At 47.1% G+C, this 16,325-nt stretch overlaps 1 protein-coding gene across 2 annotated transcripts in view; it reads right to left on the bottom strand.

Moving 5' to 3' along the window:
- Positions 1-9,885: 9,885 nt before the first annotated feature.
- LOC119442402 (papilin-like) overlaps positions 9,886-16,325 on the bottom strand; it is a 60,810-nt gene continuing 54,370 nt past the window's right edge. For both annotated transcript variants that reach the window (XM_049662118.1, XM_049662119.1), the window contains exon 15: positions 9,886-16,075. In XM_049662118.1, the coding sequence (XP_049518075.1) occupies positions 15,770-16,075 (306 nt within the window). In that variant the 3' untranslated portion in view covers positions 9,886-15,769. The remainder of the gene's footprint in view (positions 16,076-16,325) is intronic.

The following is a 16,325-nucleotide window of genomic DNA, read 5'->3' as shown; positions in this document are numbered from 1 at the left end:
CCAAGCGGCCAAGTGTCTGTGGTCATTTTTGCCTGTTAGGTGGGCTGCGAAAGTTATGCGTGACCACACGGTGTACATGCCCCTGGATTCGTCAGCAGCCGCAAGCATTTCACAGCTCACGCTTAGGTGCACTTGCCTATGCAGTAGACTTATCTGAGGAACAGTAGCACTAGCGCCGGCATCCCGTGATGCCAGTTCAACCATGATGTGCTCCAAACGTTCTTGAGTTTCACGGCTTTTCGTAAAGGGGGCGACAGGAATGGTGAATACGTCGGTGGGCAAAAAAAAAAAAAAAAACTTATGCCATGAGAGAACTGTAATAGTGTCAGTGTCACAAAAGAGCGCGTAAAACAAGCGCGCGCCGCGTGTCACGCAAGCCAGCGAAAGAACACGCCAGCCCCGCGGCAACTTCAACAGAGGGGGAGAGCGCAGACGCCTCAAACAACAACGCGAACGGCGCCTGGACGTCTATAGAAGAGCCTCGACGAAGCGACGTTAACCGGAAGGTACGAGAAAAGAGTAGAAGCTTCCCAAGCTTTCGCCATGCTACGAGATCACGACACCGATAGGAAAGTTCGAGAACGCCTGTGGAAGCTATATAACCGCCGTGCGAGAATCGTTTAGGGGAATTCAGGAATTCGGGAGTTTAAGAGTGCAGTCCACACCGGTGAAGTGATGTAACGTGAAGACCGAGCGTCTGCGGAAGAAGGGGATTCCCCGGCAAGCTAGTCGACGAGTTCATCGAGCGTCTGCATTTCCGGAAGAAGTTCTTTCTTCGAGATTTGCCCTGAGTTACGCCGAGATCGTCCGACTTCTAGACCAACACTGGTGAATACGATTGGACACTTAGTGTTCCTTTTTATTTTGTACTTTACGTGTTGGACTCTTAGTGCTTGTCGTTAATTATTTTCTTGTGTTTGTTAATACCCATCTGATTTGTATTGTATTGTCTAGCCTAAATGTGCAAGTGTGTGTGTAACTGCCTTATGTGAAGAATATATTTTGTTCTGTTTTGTCAACTCTGGGCTCTGACTCGGTCTTTGGACAGCAACCGGCGTTCGCTGGCGCACCAGAGGGCCCACTCTTAATTGTCATTGCTTTCGTGGGATTATTTTCGGAAGCTGATAAGTCGGCTTTGGAATTTAGTCCGGCGTCTGCGCCTCGTTCACCGGGGTCTGTGACAGTCAGTGATTGGCAATAAAAGCTCTACCTGCTTTGCTTGAACACAGCGTTACAAGATGTCGCCCAAGAAGTTGCTGCTCACGTCAGCACATCCCGGCATTTCTGTTTGCGGTAGTATAAATTTGCGCTGTGGTTCATTATACTGCTGTGCTTTAGTGTGTTCTTTTTCAAGGTTGCCTTTTGCACAGCTGTCTACTATCATGCAGAATGTCTGCTCCTTAACATGCATTTGAATTAAAGTACCCAGGCGCCTATGAATTCCGCCGTCGTCGGAATATTACCTCGAGCTCCGCAGCTAAACGCTATGTCAGCCAAGCTACACCGGCAGGTGTTAACCATAAAGTGTGCTTTGTTTTCCCGAATTTTCATAGTACTTCGTAGTCTCTCTTCGGCCTTATTTTCTAGTCTTGTTCGCCTTCATTTTACTTTCATGCTCCCCCGTTCAAGTTGCGCCCTCCGTGTTCCGCCCGGCGTTTCAGGGTCCAGTTAAGACCTGCTTGCCCTCTGCGTGTTACTTCCGCATTATTTTTCCATTTTAACAGCGGAGCTGTTTAAGCTCTTGGTTGCGCCGCGTAGTGCGGACAAAAACTGCTCCTGGCTATGACGTCACCGCGCGTTGCCTAGCGTGCAAACACCTCGCGGGAGCAGCGTCTGCTTCACCTCTTCTCCGTGCCGTGCATATGTTGCCTTGACACGGGACGTTAAGGAGAGGGAAGGAGAGCATGCGCGCGGCGCGCGCTATGCTCGGGAGAGAGAAAGAGAAAATGAGAGCGAGAGAGAGAGAAAAAAATGTCACAGTTTCGCCCTAAGGGCGAAGCAATGAATGCGATAGCAACACAGCAGTGTCATACGAAGTAAGGTGAGCGGCTTTGGTAGCAATATGAATTGTAGTAAACATGAGCTGATTAAGTAAGTAGGTGTGCTGCAGCGTAAGTAGACCGACATGAAGAGAGACTCGATGACCACGAGAAGGCGCGTGTGAAACGGTGGTGTTTATGAGAAGCGCTGCCCGTGGGCAGCGCGTGCGAAGGGACACACCTGTAGCGCTGCACTGCCGATCCGGGCAGCATTGCATGTGTAGCGTGCGTTGGAAAATGTGGCCCGACTATTACTAACTGTGGTGTGAGCGCGCACAAACATGAATAGATCACACTGAATGACTGCAGACAACGACTGTCAAAACGCTGGCAGCAAGCGCATATACGCCGCAGCGAGCGAAGGTACGGGCGGTCTATCGCTTCAACGGAAACTGAGCGGCGCATAAAGGTCAGACAGAGCCGTGTGGAGATAAGAGACGGTGCCAGCGAGCGACGAGCGCGGTTGTTGGCAGAGTAGAAATGCGCCCCCCCCCCCCCCCCCCCGCTCCCTCCGGCGCTCGCTTCCCGCTTCCTTGCTTGCGCGTGGAAGATTGAGTGCGTTCGCTCTCCGTGACAGCGTGCGTCCCCGCTTCCGCTCGGGCATACGGCGCGCGGCGAAGATTTTATCTATACGGAACCTCACGGCGACGACGACGGCGACAACGACGGCGACGCCGACGGCAGAAATGCGGTGGAAGTGTCCATATAATTGCTATCGCAATAAAAATTGTAGCAGCACCAACGAGGCAACGCGTAGAGATGCTGCCGACTCCGCGTTTCCCCATTTCCCCCGTTCGCGCCGAACGTGCGCGGTGTCCGTGACTGCAGCAGGCGCCTCTGGCGGCGGCTCGGCAGGCTTCGACCAGCGACGCCCCGGAAAATGTGGAGGCGCAGCTTGGCCGTGACTAGAGTGTACTAGAATATGGTGACGTCACCGGGGAGATAAAGCTAGGAGCTGCCGCGACGGCGGCAGCACTCTCGTTAACTCTGTGGCGAGTACATGTAGCCTTGACATGGGATGACCGAAGAAGATCCGGACACCTGAAGAAGTAGCCACTCATTTTTTGAAGCGCGTCGCGCGGCCAAGCGAGAATCTGCGCGTCGGCGGTGAGCTGATTCGGAATACCGTGTCTAGCTGCGCTTGGCATTTCCTAGCAAAACGTAGCCTAGCCAAGCCTAGGAAAACCTGGAAGAAGCTAGGTCGATCACCAGCTCCACTGTTTACTCCAGCCTTGCACCACTAGTGCAAGCTGCCCACATTTTATTGCGATAGCAATTATATGGACACTTCAACCGGATTTCTGCCGTCGCCGTAGCCGTCGTCGTCGCCGTCGCCGTCGCCGTGAGGTTCCGTATAGATAAAATCCACCGCGCGCCGTATGCCCGAGCGGAAGCGTGCTGGGACGCGCGCTATCACGGAGAGCGAACGCACTCAATCTCCCACGCGCAAGCAACGAAGTGGGAAGCCAGCGCCGGAGGGAGCGGGGGGGGGGGGGGGGGGGGGCGCACTTTTCCTCTGCCAACAACCGCGCTCATCGGTCGCCGCACCGTCTCTTATCTCCACACGGCTCTGACCTTTATGCACTGTGCGTTCGCCGCTCAGGTTCTGTTGAAGCGATAGACCGCACGTACCTTCGCCCGCTGCTGCGCCGTATATATGCACTTGCTGCCAGCGTTTTGACAGTCGTTGTCTGCAGTCCTTCAGTGTGATCTATTCATGTTTGTTTGTGCGCGCTCACACCACGCTTGTTCATTCAGTTAGTAACAGTCGGGCCACATTTTCCAACGCACGCTACACATGTAATGCTGCTCGGATCGGCAGTGCAGCGCTACAGGTGTGTCCCTTCGCACGCGCGCTGCCCACGGGAAGCGCTTCTCATCAACACCACCGTTTCACACGCGCCTTCTCGTGGTCATCGAGTCTCTCTTCATGTCGGTCTACTTACGCCGCAGCACACCTGCATACTTAATCAGCTCATGTTTACTACAATTCATATTGCTACCAAAGCCGCTCACCTTACTTCGTATGACATTGCTGTGTTGCTATCGCATTCATTGCTTCGCCCTTAGGGCGAAACTGTGACATTTTTTTTATTTGATTTTAATAAAGCGCTCTTTATTTTACTTGTTTTTACACAAAAACATTCTCTAGGCTCTTTTATATATTTTTTGTTAGATTTTGATTAAAACTCGCTTAACCTATGCTGGAGCGAGTCTTCTATCAGTTGTTATTAAATTTAATGTATTTGGACATTGGATCATGGTGCCGCATGTACTGGTTGATAGTGAAGTCAACTGAGAAACAGTTCTATAGAATGTTGATATCTAGGGAACCGTCATATCTAGGGGACCTAAACATAATGACAGCTGTGCTCTTCATCCTTTTTCATGATTTATTTGCAACGACGCTTACCGTTATCCCCATTGTTAGCGCCGCTATTTACACACACGTAAGTACTTTGAGTATCCTATGGCCTGTGAGGCGGGCTTCTCCATGCAAAGATCGCTGTTGTGGGAAAGCCAGAAGTTACAAGTTTCTTTCTTTCTTTCTTTCTTTCTTCTTTCTTCTTTCTTTCTTTCTTTCTTTCTTTCTTTCTTTCTTTCTTTCTTTCTTTCTTTCTTTCCATTTTTTGAAGGGCAACAGTTAAGCGCGAGGGCAATTAGAGGCAATAAACTCGGCTATCGTTGCGCTAGAGGACACGTATTCACGAAATGCCGAGGCAATAAACGATGCAGAAAGCGGAATAATGAAGTCAACAGGGTTAAATAGGCTAGAGGAAATGAAAAAAATGCGATACATGAGGCACACTGAGAGCGTCGGCTTCGCTAGAACATGTGCTTGGTGGGCAATCTGATTGGTTGTCGTTAAGTAAGGCACCTTCATTCTTTCGCTCTGCGGTAATTCACGGCGAGTAGTGTGCGTGTGGTTCATGGGCTTAAGTGCGCTGTGTCGTAGAGGGTTGGCCGACGCGAGGTACCACGAAATAGCAGGATGTCAAACCGACGCAAATATCAGTTCGGTTGGAGTTCGGTTTCAGTGAGCTCTGATTTCGGTCCGGTTCTGTTCTGGTTCAGCACGGAAAACTTTATCTTGCCCTACGGCGCCATATACTGCACAATGCTATCGACTTCCCGCATGGCGCATGCGAAAGCTTTGTCAGAAGGTGGATGAAATCGGTTAGGAGACAGAAATATTTTTTCACATGAATATCAATGAAGTTTATAGTTGTACAGCTCCTGCACCCATACACATAAAGGCGGTCATCTTAGGCAGAGTCATCGCAAGAGTGTGCGGCCCCTGGACGCGTCCATTCCTAGCGCTCTCTTTTTTCCGCGATTACGGGTAAACCAAACGAAATTTATAGGTTTCTTTGAACAGGAAAAAATTATAATCGACTTGAATACGAGTATTCGGGAAAACGACCATCGAATATCAGATAGACCTGCACAGAAAGCCGTCATACTCTCGGACTAGATGCCAGCAATACAGCAACTATCTTGTAGCGTGCCTCCCAACAAATTCTTTCGTCGTTCGCTTGCATCACTTAAATAAATCGCAGAAAAAGGGATCAAGATAAGGTTTCAGTGGATACATACGCGTGTTGGCATCATTGGCAACAAAAGAGCATATGCCTTTGCCAATAAAGCGCTTTCATGACATCCAACAGTGAGAGCTCCGGCGAATCACCGACATCCTAAATAGACAATTCGTTGAGACTTTCGTTCGCTTTGGAAACTACCGCATCAGCCTTCTATTATAAAAGGGACTTAGCCGCATACACTCTAAGAAGTATTTCGGGGAAAACGGGAGTAACTGCACAGTTAGTCCAAAAAAGGGCACTTTCGTCCCTCAAGGGAGTAACTGCAGAAGTGTGGGTGGCGTGTGCAAATTTTTGAGAGTCAGTGTACGATCCCTGGTCCGAAAGAGAGTAACGGCGAGGACGAACTGCAACAGTTACTCCCCATGGACTCTGCTGTTTTCGTCCGCCTGGTGGAGTGATGCGGCGAACGCGGTATTGTCTATATATCATGAATAGTTGGAAGTTCGTGTATACTGTCTACTGAACTAGATGTAAAGCAGCACTTTGCATCTTCGTGAGAAAATTGCCTGAAATTTAAAAGGTGGAATCTGAAGAACCGTGCACTTTGTGTGCGTGCACACCATAAGTGAACGATACAAATTAAGCGCGCAAGTCATTAATGGATTACCAGATTTTCTTGGCCAATAGTACCTAAGGAGTTCCTTTCGTTCCAAGGAGATTATAAACTTAACTGAAGCGATGTGTAGCTCAAAAGGGGCAAGCTAATAAGCAATAGAGAAGTTGTCCTTCTTTGTCGTCTTGCGTGCCCCGTTTGCGCTCGCTACATGAAGATCACGTAATGTTTCAGTTTAAATCACCGTAAGAATAATCGGGCAGCTTTCTTTATGTATTCGCTTATATATGTAAGTATGCGCAACGTTAGACTCTCCCGGCATAGCATACACCAAACGCCGAGTCTCTTCTGTATTGCCGCACCTGCGTTAAAGTGGTTAACCTCGTCTCGGTAACCTGTCTTGTCAACCGAGCTCCCATGGTAAAAGTGGATATCAAGCCGGCTGACATTTCTATTAGGTGTTTAACTTCCCCTTACAAGTTTTTGCTGTGAAGGACGGTGTTGCTGTGCGTGACGTTATCTTCATATGGACTGCTCGTTGACGTTTGATTAGTTATGTCCACCTGGTGCTCATATTATTGTAAATAGTTCCTGTAAATACAACATTTCATTCATTGTAATAAATACCATGTTCAGCAAAAAATAAAGAGCTGCCATGGTAAAGTGGTTAGGGTATCCGACTTGTGAGCGAGAAGACGTGAGTTCGAATCTACTTGCCGGCGCGTTTTCTTTTCTTCTTCAGCCCAGTCATTTTTTATCAGCGTATAAATGGCTAATCTAATTAATTCCATCTTCAAGGAGCATCGGAAAGAATAACCGTTACTCCCTTGAGGAGCATCGGAAAAGAGCAACTGTTAGTCCTCCGCATGGGGAGTAACAGTTCATCCCCTCTCACTTACCCCTTAAAGGGAGGAATGGTTGTGGCAAATGAGTTCCTCCCCTAAAGGAGTAACTTCAATTCCCCCTTTCCTCCTTTTCTTCTTAGAGTGTAGGAGCCATCCTTCTATACCGAGTAAGAACAGGATCGTCCTACAGTCCTACTTGGGTGTTGAAAGTCAGCGGTGCTGCTTTCACATCTTGCACCGAGTACAATGAAATGGGCGGCATAGAACATTTCATCTGGTCCTTAAGCACTTGTGCCCTGAAAGGAGGAGACTTCCGGACACCATGGACACCACTTGTCGAACAGTTAGCCGTCCCGCGAAAAGAGCGGAGAGTACACGGGGAAGTGTCACGTATTCTATTCACATTTCTGCGAGAGACAGAACTGGCGAACATATATATATATATATATATATATATATATATATATTTGTGGCAGGAAGAGACGCTCAGGCGGAGCAATTGCCTGCCAGGTCTGCTGGGCTAACCCCACAGGTAGTGACATACCACCACTAATTGGTATGAATTCATCGTGAAAGAAGGTAAGGCGTGCAGACACGTACACAAGAGAAGAGAACCAGACAACACAAACGCCGACTATCAACTGTAGGGCGCACTGTGGCGGAAAATAAAGTAGACACGGAACTTATCTGGGCGTGCTCAGGTATATATGGTAGCCCAACCTGTCAATCAGGCACACGTGCGGGCCTACGCGATAGGTAACTGTTTAAGCATTTCATTTCTTCTTTATACAAGTTAACCGAAGGCTGGCTCACGCATGCGCTTCCACTTCTTTTGATATGCCAGGCCTCGACTATTAGACGCGTTACTTCGTTATTGTGCCTGTATAAAACACCGCATTAATCGAATTTTGGCGTGCACTTAGTCTCGACGGTTAAAAGAAAGATTAGATCGCCATCTTCCAGTCAATGACCTTTTATGCTTCATTAATCTCTGATGAACACAACGGTCTGTCTGCCCTATACGTAGAAGCGGCCGCAGCTAAAAGGAACACTATATATACCGCACCAGTACGGCAGTCCGTAAATTTGTTCGTGTGTTTTACGAAGCACATGTCAGTCCGGCTTTTGCATTTTACCTGCTGATTCTTTCTCTGCTCGGCGGTGGAAATCTTACCTAGCTTATTGGTGGCCGTAAAAGCAACGTTGACACCGTATCTACTTCTACTTTCTTGAGCCTGTGCGATAAGCAATGGATGTATGGAATACGTACGACTCTTTTCTTGTGATTATTGCTTTCTGCAACCGTGTTATGGAAATTATGGACTTCTCTAAGCGCTCAGCGACAGTGGCTACTGCAACGCGAGGATAACCTACTTTTAATAGACGCGTATGTAGTAGGGATGAAGTAGTAGCGGACAAGCTAAACCTCTGTAATATTGGTTCTGGTTCGGGTTCAGTTCCAGCTAGAATTCCGGTTCGTGTACGATTTTCGGTTCAGGTTCAGTTCGACACCCTGGGCGATCGTGCTGGATAGCAGAAGTGATTGCATCGTTTTGGCGAAGCGGGGAAACCACATTGCAGGTTTCGTTGTTCACTACTATTACCGTAATTCATCTGCCCGATATTGCGAAGAAGCTTCGCATTTTTTTCAGTGAGCAACACTCGCAAGCGCGCACGTATGCCCGCAAGCACTCAATAATGCACGTGCGACTCTACGCACATAATGATTGACCAGACAAAGCATTTTATGGAGTTTGGCAAACGACATATCACCATCTCTTTCTTACCCAAGTATGTCGGTACGAGTATACGAAGCATCAGCAGATTCCAACCCTGCTCTGAAGAATACTTACCGAGTTGTTGTGAATGTTGAGTGAGTGGCGAGGTTAATCGTTTATATGCTTGCGGGCTGCTGTTGGAAACAAACTGTTGTGCTAGAATGTTTCCACCGTACTTCTTGTAAGCAGTATATATTTTGACCATCGCCTCGCGAGCAGTCAGTATGCGATGGTTTGCTTTAGCACGTTGTTCGTAATGAACCGTCAAAATAACAAAATTAATGAAGGAACTTGCAAACGTGGCCCATAACCTAAATTAAATTAAATTCTAATGTCTTACGTGCCAAAACCACGATATGATTATGATGCATGCTGTAGAGGGCGCACTGTAAAATAATTTACACCCCTAAAAGTGAAAAAGGATGTAAATGTGTCTATAACTCACACCCTTAGGGTACGATTTATATAAGTAACACCCTGAGGGTGTGAGTTATAGACACATTTACACCCTTTTTCATTTTTAAGGGTGTAAATTATTTTACAGTGTGGGGGGAGGGGTGGCTCCGGATTAAGTTGAAACCCCTGGGGTTCTTTAACGTGCACCCAATGTAGGGTACACGGGCTTTTTTTGCATTTAGTCCCCATCGAGAGAGATAGAAACAAAAAGCGAAAAATAGGGAGGTTAACCAAGGACGTGCCTGGTTGTCTACCCTACATTTGAGGATGGGGAAAGGGGAAGAATAGATAAGGGAAAAAAGAAAATAATAGAATCAGTCATAGGTAGTCAGTCGCAGAGGAATCTCCGCTATCACAAGCGTTCGTACAATCCAGTATCCTTCACGAAGTGCAAAATGGCTTTTGCGGTCTTTTGCATGCAAGAATTCGTAGGACATGGCCCAAGGATATGCGGCCGCCACGACCGGGATTTGATCCCGCGGCCTCGGGCTTAGCAGAGCGACGCCAAAACCACTAAGCCACCACGGCGGGTGAGCACAGAACCTCGTATTCTGAACAAATCTATGTAAATTTGGGAGTTAATGACACAAAGTCTGGACACGCTACGAGAAGTATGAATAAGTACATCTGGGACGCTCACTTTATTCTACAAAGCAACAAAAAAAAAAAGGCATTTCACAGACGTTCATCATCGTGGAATTACGTAGCGTTACGTAGAGCGAAGTTGGCGAGGCGAAGAATTTGCGACAGAGCTCGCAAGGCGCGTTCATAGCGCTTGCTTCTTACTTTGAGTAAAAAAAAAAAAAAAAAGTACCAGTGCACATATCTCCAAACACGCAGTCATGCTGTATTCTGCATCATTCCTTTGAGACTCTGCAACGCTTAAATGCAAAATCGGAGTACAGCAACGCAATGCCGCTACACTGACCATTGCATTAGCTTAATACAGCGTCTAATAAATATACACGGCGACAAGCACAAACAAAAATCTCAAAAGGCAGCGTTCAACAAGCAATGCGGCCCCCTGCCAATCTACGAAAGGAACTTGCGCCTACTATATTTTGTTTTTGCGTTTCTACATCGCCTGGATGGAAGGTGTTAAAGAAAAAGCTCTTTTGTGCCTGTTAGAGCTACTCAGGCCTGTATAAGGTTTCCTGTAGAGCCAAGTAAACTGTCTCGAAAGACTCGCAAGCATAGACAAATCATCATCTTTTCTGGCATCATTTGTCGTTAAGAGTATAGCTCTAGCCTGCAGATTTCAGTACCATCACCTTGTCTCATCTGTAGATACCGTGATCATATATTATCTTGCCTTCTATTTTCCTTTTCCCGTCCTCCTCCTCTTAGGGTTTTTCTGCCCACGACCCCCCTCCCTACGCAGAGTATCATGCAGGCGCAGAATTCTCTGCATTTCGATGAAGAGCTTTCCATATTTCTCTCGGTTGAGTACAACTTGAATGAAACACATTCAGCTCTTTAGTGAGAGGTGACGAAATTCCGCTCTGCTGGATAGAAACCTGCGTGCTCCATAAAACAATGTCTTCTGTCATTCGTGCACATAAGTGTGAAATGGTCTCAGAATATACAGGAGTTGTGCTGGCGCAGTGGCTCAGCACTTGCGAAGGACCTGCTGGCATTGAAAACAACCACTCGCCTGCCTGCCCACGGGCTCGCGCCTTCAAAACGACACAACACGAACGAATTTTATGTACGTCGAAGAAAAATCTCGCACATTCGTCCACAAAGGAAAGCTGCACTCCGCTAACCTATGACGTATAATATAGGCCGGCAGTGGAACCATGGCACAAAAACTGCATGCTGCCGAAATGCCGCGACACCACTCGCGGACTTCGTTTTCGCTAACACGGCTTTTAAACAACGCGACCTTTCCCACGTTAAAGCTAGATTCACACGACGGACAATATCACTGGTTCGTTCTGCGGACGAGTATGACGTCACTCAGCGGCCCCAAACTCCGGCACACATAAGGACGTCGCATCGCGCGGAGCGATACTGAATGACGGTCACGCTTGTCCACGCATGAATGATTACGTCGTGTGAATCCATAGCATTGGGAACGGCTTTACGTTGGGGGCTCCCCTGGACCCGTATTCACGAAAACCTCTTACGCTAGGATTTTTCGTAAGACAAAATTCTAGTAAATCCTGATGCCGGATATATTAGCGAGGGCGGCTGGCCAATGGCAAAAAGTATTAACGAAGGAAACGCTTCGTGAATTAGGCCCCTGATTACTTACGGTAAAAGAAGCTTCTAAAAAAAGGAAAAAAAAAGAAACACTGCGAAGTATGTTTTAGCAGCTCCGTCGAATTTAAACTAAGCTTACCATAGGCTTAACAATTTACGACTTATATAATACTTCTAGCCACAAGAACACTTTCCATTGTTTGTATATGAACACAGTTGTTCGAGGAGACCTGTTCGTCGATCAGTGTTTAGAGTTGTTAGTTCTGTATAAACATTTGCGTCATGCACGTGGTGCCTACTATGTTGGAAAAAATTTGGCACTTTTGCAGTTCGAGATTATGATTTGTACGTCAGAGAGAAAATGCGTGCACAGCGATTGACAGGAGCTTCAGTCAAAGAGAAAGCTCACTACAGACACACACGCGCAGACACACGTGAGCTTGTACGTAGGGCATAGCTCGCAGTGTTTCATGAATACGCTCCAACGCTGCACTCTCATGACCACTTGGGCACGCATATAGTATTTCACATAGTTAAGTGAAAAAAAAAAAAAAACACTGAAACAAATGGCCATTGCATGACAGTGCACTTGATTGAATCTTTGGCACACAGACCGAACTTCACAATTTATTGTGTCTGACTTAACGTTTTCTGGCACCGAGTCGAGAAAAAGAAAGGTAAAAGCTTGGCAGTGGCTAGTCAGTGACGTACTGCAAAGATTCCTTCGAATCTCGTGTCCTTCTGTGAGAAAATTCTGCTAAAATTTTGTCTAGGCAAACAACAGACTATATACGGATGGGTTCGCGAACATGGGAGGAGGCATAATGTGGCGATGCGGAACTAGGCCGAATTAACTGTATGTACCGTGAAAATGCTTGCTTATGCCAGTTACAAACCACAGAAAACAAGGTGGATGGGTATAGTTATTGTGAGCATTTATTTCGCTCAGTTCTATTACTTCCTCATCATTCACCGTTCACGACTAGCCAGTTCCAGTGATAACGTGAACAGAACGCGGCACTGTAGGAGGACTGATCGAGTGTGAAAAGAAATATCGCTGGAATGGAATAGTTAGATTATTCTTGGCCTTGGAATAATGCAAGAAATTTATGTACTTATCATTTTATGCTAATTTCTGGAAGTTCTGTAGACATAGGTGTCAGGAGTGACATTCATAGCTCACGCATAAACAACACTAACCTGTACATTAGAGGAGGAAAAAAATGGTGCGATGGTTAGGTTATGCGCCATGCTCCAGTGATAACTCGTTGGCAGTGTCCGTTTAATGAGTGGTGGTAGACTGCTGATAACGTGGCAGTGAATATTAGCTTCGAACACTGCGTTTCCGCGGCGAGCGATGAGACTGAGGTATTGTAGCTCGTTTGCGGTGGCGTATAATGTCTGTGATAATATAGCTGGACGCACTCGGTATTACCATTCGATGTGGGCTCGGTAAATAGCGACCTCTATTCCCAGTTGTGTGTGCCCCATTAGGTTAGAAAAGACGTTGTCTTATACTGGGAGTACTCTGCGCGCTATCTACAAGGAGCTCAGGAAAATGCGAAGTGTCTGCTCTGCTGATATAGCTGTTAAAACGTTGTTACTTGCTGCAATTCTTGTTTAGAATTTTCTGCGCAGCCATATAGCAATATACAATATCCTATGGCTCGATCACCATCAACAAGATATAGCACGTATTATCCCTATCCCAGTTCATTTACTGTGTTCTGCACAAGTGTAGATAATAATGTCGTATGATTATCTCGCTTTTATGGCCACGTCTGCTTTTTTCTCCTCATTTGTTTTATTACGTCATGTATCGCCCTAGTTTTTAAGTACACCAGTACAAAGGCTTCATAGATGTTCCTGAACACTACATTAAATTATGAATTATTATTATTATTTCTTCTTATTATTGTTATCATCATCATTATCAGTGAGGACGTTAAGTGACGTGAAACCATATTCGTGCAACTTCTATGTCCACAAAAATGCAAAAATATTCTCGTTCTAATTTGTATGCTGCGCGGATGCCGATGCGCTGCGCTATCGACTGCATCTTCCGCAGTTAAACCGGCTGCAAAGGTTATGCCCACTTTCTTGAAATATTATAAACTAGGTACGTTTTTGGTAGTCGGCTTATGGCTTTGTCAAAGCGGAACATACCTTTTAAACGTTTTCGCCAGTGGGAAAACCATAGTTATCCTTAAAGCAGGCCCCACTGCATGTAATAGTAAAGGCTGAATGAGGTGATGAACAACTTCCTCCTATGTGTTTAAGCCATTCCTTGTTGTTCAAGTCTGCGCACACAAAAGCGTACACTTACTTTTATCCCCCTCCCCCAGTGACCTGCTCCAAGTTTTCTACTCCACAGAGAGTCAATAATCACAGTGAGTTCGCGCTATGGTAAAGACAACACGGCACATAACTAAAACATTCGCATTCTGGCGCACATTCAGGGAGACAGAAAGGACAAATCAACACTTTGAACATGTTCATCAAGAAACTTGGAGGATCAAGACGACAATTCTGGTAATTGAAGCCCAAGAACAAAGGCTTCCTGTTCCAAGCATTACATTCGTCCTGCATTCCGCAACAAATTTTATGTTCGAATTGGCAGATTTTTTCTCTTCTTGTAGACGGGCGCTAAGCCGTAATTTGCAAGTAAAGCCGTGCGACAAGTGAGCTCCGTAAATGTCAATGCACTAATGTGAGCGACTCTATGGACTCGCTCCGAAACAGTGCAAGTCAGTTTCCCTGAATCACACGGCCTGCTCAACAGCGGTGCACCTGCTTTCAGCTTCACCGCATGGTTCGAATATGGAACGAGCGCGAAACCTTCCTACGGAGAGCATGTAGCAGGATGCTTAATACTAAATATGACATCACGACGTACTCTAAATTTAACACGCCATATATGGCACAAGCTACGCCTTCCTATGAGTATCCAGTGGGATGTAACGTCAGAGTGGAGAACATTTTCATAAGTGGAAAGGGGCGATAACTGCATGAGTGCTTAAGCTGTTATTTGACCCTCTTCAATATATCGTAAAAATTATCTGCGCCTTGTACTATGCGCCAGCAGTTGCAACGACTCGCGCGCCGCGGTATTTCACTCCTCAATAAGAGGCCGCGAACAGACAATTCCAAACGCATATTCGAAGCCTCGGCGCACGTCGTCTGTTTGCAGGCATTCCAATATTATACACCGCTACGCTCACATAGCAACTTCCAAACGTTAGTCCAAGCGGGACATTGATGTGCCGCGTTCAATTTGCAGGGATGAAGAACAGCCATCTTTCTTTCCCGAGCAATATTTGCGTAAAGCGAAGGCGCAACATGGGCAAGTGAAATACGAATCTCCTCACTGTACTCAAGATGTAGCACATTTGCCTGTTATACACGACACACATATGCGTCTATAACTACGAGAAACAACAGCTGCACTTAGAGGGTACCCTCGTTATACGATAGTACCTAACTATGTACAAAGATAATCGCTCAGCCTTGCAGATATCTCGCTTCCAGTTCGCGTTCCGCCGCATAGTTCAATCGACACTTTATCGCAGTCAATAACTGGGACACCAGGCCCGCACGAGCGAAAGCAACGCTTGCTGGCCAAGGTCAAAGTCAGCACAGTTTCCTATATGTTTACGTCATCCAGGTGCGTAAATAAAACGCGTTAGTCTACGCTAAAAAATGGCAAGGCAATGAACAACACGGGTGGCAAAGCCACTGATACATAAGTCTTATAGTTCAGGCGCTTGCCAATAAGCGCACAGGCGAATCAACACTGTTTGCTCAGTGCAGGTGCAAGTTTAGGGTGCGACAGCGCTTCGACGTCCAGGGCACTTTGGGGGTCAGCGACTGCTCCAATGAAATAAATTCATCCACGCTCGGCGATTGGGGCCATGACGCTTGTCGCCGGATAATTCATAGGCGTCAAGAGGTTTCCTCTCGCCTGATGAGCATACTGCTCGCAAGGTTGGTTCCTTAGACGACAGCAAGCGATGACGACTTCCCACCAGGGCCGCTTTTGGCGATCAGAACCCTATTGCTCGAGGTTCCCTTTAAGAAGCACGCTGCGCCCGCTTATGTTCCGATTGGTCACGGCCTGAACCGGATGAAACAATCGCGTTGCTGGAGTGCCAAGTCGTTGTTAGGGTAGTGTTGGCGAAGCGCCCGAACTGCTTTCTTCAGGAAGTGCTGCACTACGGACTCTTCAAGAGGCGTGCATGCGACCGCCGCGGCTTCCTGCAGAGATGTTCCTCGTCGAGCGTGAAACACGGACTCAGGCGCTGTCCTCATCCGGCGGGGGGTGGCTGGAGGCGGCGCGGCGGCACGAAGCGCAGCATCCCTGGCGGAAGTACGGGTAGCTGCAGAGGCGCGCCTGCACCACCAGCGCACACCGATTCCGGGTGTCCCGACAGCCCCGTTCTTCGGCCGTCTCCGCGGGGCACGCGGACAGGCCGCACGGACGCCTGGCCGAAGGTCGCGAAGACTCCGAGCAGGCCTCGATGCCTGCCACTTCCCCGTTGACGTCCAAGCACAGCGACTGGCGCGTCTGGCTTCCGCGGCCACCGCATGAAGTCGAACACTGCGCCAACAGTGAAAATATTTTTGAAAGATGTTTTACGTTGACCTGTTTAGGCACTTTAAATTTCACTTCATTCACTGTGTAGTATAACTTGCGCTAGTTGTGCGATTTCTTATATAATAATATTTCCTTAGCAATGTGACTTCGTAATTTAGTGTTCTTTTTTTCTGTAACAACAAATCACTAACAAGTAATGTGTCTTCTTTGCCTGTATAGGCTGTTTGACTATTATTTCTTTCCTTTTGTATGC

This window comes from Dermacentor silvarum, chromosome 2 (assembly GCF_013339745.2).
Source record: "Dermacentor silvarum isolate Dsil-2018 chromosome 2, BIME_Dsil_1.4, whole genome shotgun sequence".
NCBI lineage: Eukaryota > Metazoa > Arthropoda > Arachnida > Ixodida > Ixodidae > Dermacentor > Dermacentor silvarum.
Note: the sequence above shows the minus strand (reverse complement) of the source record. Positions and strands in the feature narration are given on the sequence as shown.